We start from the raw sequence: 6,357 nt of genomic DNA on the forward strand, positions 1-6,357 counted from the left end.
ACAAAATAATAAATGAAGTGCATAATTTATCATGATATCCATACTAATTGATACAAATTTTTAATGGATTTGAGAAAATAATTTGAAATGAGTAATTACTACTGTGGGTATAACAGAAAAAAAAAGAAATTATCTTTTCTTGATATGCGAAAAGTGACAAGTAAAAGTGAAAATCTATTTTTAAAATACTGGACAAGTAAAAGTGAACGGAGGGAGTAATAAGTAATAGAATACCAAATACTCAATGTTATTTCTTTAGAATAACTATTTTTAATATTCATTGAATTTTTTAATTTGTATTTTTTTACTTTGGAATTCTTTTATAATAAATGTTTAAATTTATTTTTCTTTTTTAAATAATACTAATTTAAAATTGAATTTTTACTGTCATTTTTTATAATTTGATACTTAAAAGTACTTTTTGAAATGATTGGTCAAACACAATGAGCTTGCAAAAAATATTATTCAATTAAATTGGCCTAACACAAACTGTTATTTTGTAAAATTACTTTTTCAAAATGTACTTTTGAACAAAAGCACTTCTCAAAATAAACAGATTTTGGCAGCTTGGCCAAACGGGCTCTCAAACAAGTCAAGGATTAAGAGTCAAGTATACTGGACCGGGTTTTTACATATGGATCTTTATACAAATAGCTGGCGATATTCATTATACCCACACGGCTATTTTTAGTTTAAATAATTGGGTAGACGGCTATTTGGGTTAATTCTTCTTTTACTTACATATTACTATTGGGCCTAATTGATATTACACTCTGCTTCAGCTTTGAGTTCCTATGTATTGGGCTTCCTACGGTTTGTGCTTCACAGATACACTATTCTAGAAGGACAGGAAGCTGCTCAGAAATTCCTCTGAATAGTGAATATTTTAATCCATATAAATATTTGATAGTTTGTTACAAATACTGTTGTTTTATGTTGGTAAATACGACAGTTCCACTTGGTAGAGTTAGTTATAGGATATCCATTCTTTTGTATAAATACACAGTCTCTTGTACAGTGATTTCATACGTAATATGCAGAAAAGAAAATTTTCACTACGTACATTCTTCAATCATCCTGAACCTCACAATATTGGTCCCGTATTTCCACTTCATTCAATAAAACTCGGGAGAAACTCTTTTCTCATTTAGTAGTACTTCCTATCTCTCTTATTTGAGCTTTGTTTGATTTCTTTAGCGGAAAAAGAAAATGGTTGTAACATGTGAACATAGCTACGATAGGACTAGTGAATTAATAGCTTTTGATTGTACAAAAGCTGGTGTTAAAGGACTAGTTGATGCAAGAGTTGAAAAGGTTCCAAGAATTTTCTATACACCAGAAGATGCATATATTGTGGCATCTAATGATCCTGAAAAATCCCAATTTAATATTCCTGTTATAGACTTAGATGGCATCAGTAAAGATCCAATCAAACGTAGCGCGATAGTTGAAAAAATCCGTGATGCATCTGAAGTGTGGGGTTTCTTTCAAGTGGTCAATCATGGAATTCCAGAAAGTGTTTTGGAAGAAATGTTGAATGGTGATAGGAGGTTTTATGAGCAAGACACTGAGGTGAAGAAACGATGGTATACACGTGACATCTCAAAAAAAGTGATGTATAATAGTAATTTTGATCTGTATAGAGGCGCATCGGCTAATTGGAGGGACACTACTAATTGTAGTATGGCTCCAAATCCTCCTACTGCAGATGAATTGCCAGAGGCTTGCAGGTATTTTCTGGTTGAACTTTCACTTCCACTCATACTTTCTTGAATTTTCTTTAAGTCAAATGTAATCGCGCATCCAAAAATATGGTTAAACGCTTTAGTCACCAAAGAAACTCATATACATCTCCTTGAAGCAGCAGACAGAACTTTGAGTCTCCTAATTATATCATTTCTGTATATCAGTAATGGAGTAAGATTGCCCAGAAAAATTGGTCCGCTAGAAAATCATTTGTTACCTTGGAACTCAACAACATATGATGTTTAATCTCTAGAATACGTGTAAAGAAAATTGTCAATTTAGCATTTTGGATATCTAAGTAAAATTAATAAACTGATACATTATTTTCCTGCAGGGACATTTTGATTGAGTACTCGGAGCAAGTAAAGAAGTTGGGTCGTTCTTTATTTGAATTACTCTCTGAGGCGCTTGGCCTCAACCCGAGCTATCTGAATGACATTGGGTGTTCAGAAGGGCTTGGTATTTTGTACCATTATTACCCGGCTTGCCCTGAGCCAGAACTAACTCTTGGAACTAGCAAGCATGAAGACTGTGACTTCGTCACAGTACTGCTACAGGATCACATTGGAGGCCTTCAGGTTCTTCATAACAATTACTGGGTTGATGTTCCTCCTGTTTCTGGTGCTCTTGTAGTAAATGTTGGTGATCTTTTGCAGGCAAGTCCCCTATGACGAGTTATTCTCTTCGTATTCATGAATTGCATATATTTGGATATAGAACACGAAATATGCTAACTTCGTTTTGTTGGAAAATTTCTAGCTCATATCAAATGACAAATTCACGAGCATTGCACACAGAGTTCTAGCAAGTTGTGTTGGTCCAAGAGTATCAGTGGCCTGTTTTTTTACCACCGGTCACTCATTATCATCGAGAGTTTATGGACCAATTAAGGAGTTGTTATCAGAAGATAATCCTGCGAGGTATTGGGAAACTACTGTGAAGGATTACACAATTCACTATTATGCAACAGGAATTGGAGGCAAATCTGCCTTGTCGGAGTTAAGGATCTGAACTAGGCAGGAACCATTTATTAGTCTGTAATTGTCAAATCCTACAATCAGTTAACTGTAACAGTTCTGCTGGACTTGGCTATAGAAGTGGATCTGCAGTGGCTTTGATTTTTATTCTACACTAAGTGGTCTAGTATACATGAAAATTTACTTGTATTTGATATTAACAGGATTTACTCCGTCCATAATTGTGCTTCTTACCGTATATGCAATAAAGATGTTTGTTCTATGATACCGATGCGTGATTATTACCAATTAACCTTGTGCAAATTGCGTTAGCTGCTCGGTTGTTCCTAGCAGGAACCATAATACTGGAGCATTATGATTTTTGTAGCATGTTCTCTCTTTTTTAGCAACAAATTAATGGGACCATCTTGACTAAAAGTACTACAACAACAATAACTTAGTGTATTCTCACAAGTAAGGTCTCGGGAGGGTAATATGCACGAAACTAAAATAATATGGATAACACCAAAGCTAATGTCAAAGGACTGGCTGAATATCTCTGAATGTATAGAACTTCAGTTTTTGAGAGTATCTCACTTATGGTGATTGGAGATGAGTGTTTATCTTTCCATTTAAATTTGCAAGGTAGTGCATGAGTAAAATATCTTAAAGTTCATTTTATTTTTTTGGTTTAACATTCGATTTTATGCTTTATGATTTAATATTCACTTGTTTTTTCAATAACAAAATTTGCAATTTTTGAAATTTCAATATACTAATAATTGAGATTTTCTTAGATTTCCGTTTGACATAAACAATGTTAAATGCTTAAAATGTATGTTAAAAAAACATGCCGTCCAACTAAGGTAAAAGAACCCTAGTATGTATAGGAATTTACATTTTGCCTTTCAACATCCTAAAATAATACAAGTAGTGTAACATTTGGAGTGTAATTATTACCCATCTAACTATAAAATTTAAAATAGTTTTTATTTTGGTAAGTTATCCGCTAAAGATCTTTTAATGTAGTGTCTAAATGAATAATTAAAAGTCAACATCAAATCCACCTAAAACTATATAGGACATAAAGTAGATTGATTATGGTGAACCCATACTTTTGACTTTACACAATAAAACTCTCTTCTCATTTAAGTAATTAGTAGTACTTCCTATCTAACCTATTTGATCTTTGATTTCTCTAGCAGAAAAAGGAAAATGGTTGTCACAGGTGAAAATAGCTATGACAGGACAAGTGAATTAATAGCTTTTGATAGTACAAAAGCTGGTGTTAAAAGGGCTAGTTGATGCAGGAGTAACAAGAGTCCCAAGAATTTTCTATAGACCAGAAGATGCATATACTGAGCCATCTAATGATCCTGAAAAATCTCAAATCAATATTCCTATTATAGACTTAGATGGCATCAGTAAAGATCCAATCAAACGTAGAGCGAGAGTTGAAATAATCAGTGATACATCTTAAGTGGTTTTTGAAAGCACAAGGAGGTGATATGTAACTGATTAAAAAATCTTGGTCGACTTAGAAGAAACTTAGTAAACTTCTTTTTATCAGCAGGTTTGATTGACGATGAAAGAAAATTGTAAGGAATTTAAAAATTGAGAACACATGAGTTTTATACTGATTTAGTATCGGTGTGATACCTACATCCAGTTCCTTTGGGTCACAAGAGTTCTCTTAGATCTTCAATAGTTGGTTATAGTAGCAGTGTATGGATCGTTTACCACCAAAGATTTCCAGCAACAATGTTTTATAAGCTTGACACAACTCTTGTTTTGCTTCCTAACACTTCCTATCTTTTAATATACTAGTAAACCTAGGAATACAGTGTTTGTGCTAAGAATTAGGAAGACATAGAAAACAGTGGTGAGTTGCACAGTTGAATTCTTGAGTTTGCCAATCTTCTTATACGAGAGTTTTGAGTAGCCCTTGCAGATTGACCCTTGATTAAGGTACAAAATATTCTAAGAGATTTGACCCAAGGGTTGCCTACGAATCCTGCACAAGAGATGTGCTGGATTTATTTATGTCATTCCTTTTTGTATCCATAATCAAGGGAGTGATTTGTGGCTTGACTTGATTGATCAATCATCAGAATCTCTAGATTCCAAATCAATCCTTGAAGTAGGGCCTGACTTCCTATAGCGTGCACTTGATCTTGTTTCCTTTTTAACGGCCTTGATATCCTTTGATTTAATATTGTCCTTGCTACATTTGATCTTGTTTCTTTTATGATATCTTTAACAAAAAAAAGACTTCCTTTGAATTAGTACTGCCCTCCTAATTTCTTGCAATTAAATGGATACAGTTAGATTTGCACTATTGTCATCATTGAATCTTAGGTTTAACAATCTTCCCCTTTTTGATGATGATAATCAAAAAGAGTAAACAGAGTATACTTCCCTTTTATATCTTAAAATGCCTACTCCACCTGAGTTGTTACCATGTAAACTGAAGTGTTGCCCCACCTGAGTTGTTTCTCTATTTTACTCATCACCTTTCTCTCCCTTTAACATCAATCAAAAAGAAAGAAGCAAGTGCATATGGAACAGACATAACATAGTAGATAATGAACATAGTAGTTAGGGTAGCAGAGGCACATGGTGACGATTCTTACAAACCAAGGCAAAAGTAATTAACAAAACAAAAAACAAACAAAGAGCAAAAAGATTATTTTAAATACACAATCTTTATTTGAATTATTCTTTGAGGCGCTTGGCCTCAACCTGAGCTATCTGAATGATATTGGGTGTTTAGAAGGGCTTGGTATTTTGTACCATTATTACCCGGCTTTCCCTAACCCAGAACTAACTCTTGGAACAAGCAAGCATGAAGACAGTGACTTCCTCACAGTACTGCTACATGATCACATTGGAGGCCTTCAGGTTCTTCATTACAATTACTGGATTGATGTTCCTCCTGTTTGTGGTGGTCTCGTAGTAAATATTGGTGATCTTTTACAGGCACGTCCCTTTATGACGTATTATTCTCTTTGTATTCATGAATTGCATATATTTGGATATAGAACATGAAATATGCTAACTTCGTTTTGTTGGAACATTTCTAGCTCATATCAAATGACAAGTTCACGAGCATTGCACACAGAGTTCTAGCAAGTCGTGTTGGTCCAAGAGTATCAGTGGCCTAATTGTTTTCCATCGGTCACTCATTATCATCGAGAGTTTATGGACCAATTAAGGAGTTGTTATCAGAAGATAATCCTTGCGAGGTATAGGGAAACTACTGTGAAGGATTACACAGTTCACTATTATGCAACAGGAATTTGAGACAAATCTGCCTTGTTGGAGTTTAGGATCTGAACTAGGTGTAATAATACGGCCGGTCGTTTTGAGTATTACCACCTTGTTTTTTCCATTTACTGTTCAATCTCTGCTTTACAGTTGTTATATGACTTGCCGAGGTAACTGGTTAGGGTCCGGTGAGGTTTTGGAATGAATTGGAACACTTAGTTCCAAGGTTTAAAGCTTAAGTTAAAATAGTGACTGGATATTGACTTATATGTAAACTACCCCAGAATGGAGTTTTGATAATTCCAATAGCTCTGTATGGTGATTTTTGACTTTAAAGCGTGTCCGAAAAATTATTTGGAAGTCCGTAGTGGAATTTGACTTGAAATGA

General features: G+C 34.2%; 1 protein-coding gene and 1 pseudogene across 1 annotated transcript; both read left to right on the plus strand.

Moving 5' to 3' along the window:
• Window positions 1-1,072: 1,072 nt before the first annotated feature.
• On the plus strand, window positions 1,073-2,987 carry LOC107797514 (1-aminocyclopropane-1-carboxylate oxidase homolog 1). Its single transcript, XM_016620410.2, has 3 exons — window positions 1,073-1,730; window positions 2,081-2,402; window positions 2,506-2,987. The coding sequence occupies exons 1-3, from the start codon at window positions 1,210-1,212 to the stop codon at window positions 2,755-2,757; spliced, it is 1,095 nt and encodes a 364-aa protein (XP_016475896.1). The 5' UTR covers window positions 1,073-1,209; the 3' UTR covers window positions 2,758-2,987.
• A 930-nt stretch (window positions 2,988-3,917) lies between these two features.
• On the plus strand, window positions 3,918-6,065 carry LOC107797513 (1-aminocyclopropane-1-carboxylate oxidase homolog 1-like; annotated as a pseudogene).
• Window positions 6,066-6,357: the final 292 nt, after the last annotated feature.

Source organism: Nicotiana tabacum, chromosome 22, assembly GCF_000715075.1.
Source record: "Nicotiana tabacum cultivar K326 chromosome 22, ASM71507v2, whole genome shotgun sequence".
NCBI classification, from domain to species: Eukaryota; Viridiplantae; Streptophyta; class Magnoliopsida; order Solanales; family Solanaceae; genus Nicotiana; species Nicotiana tabacum.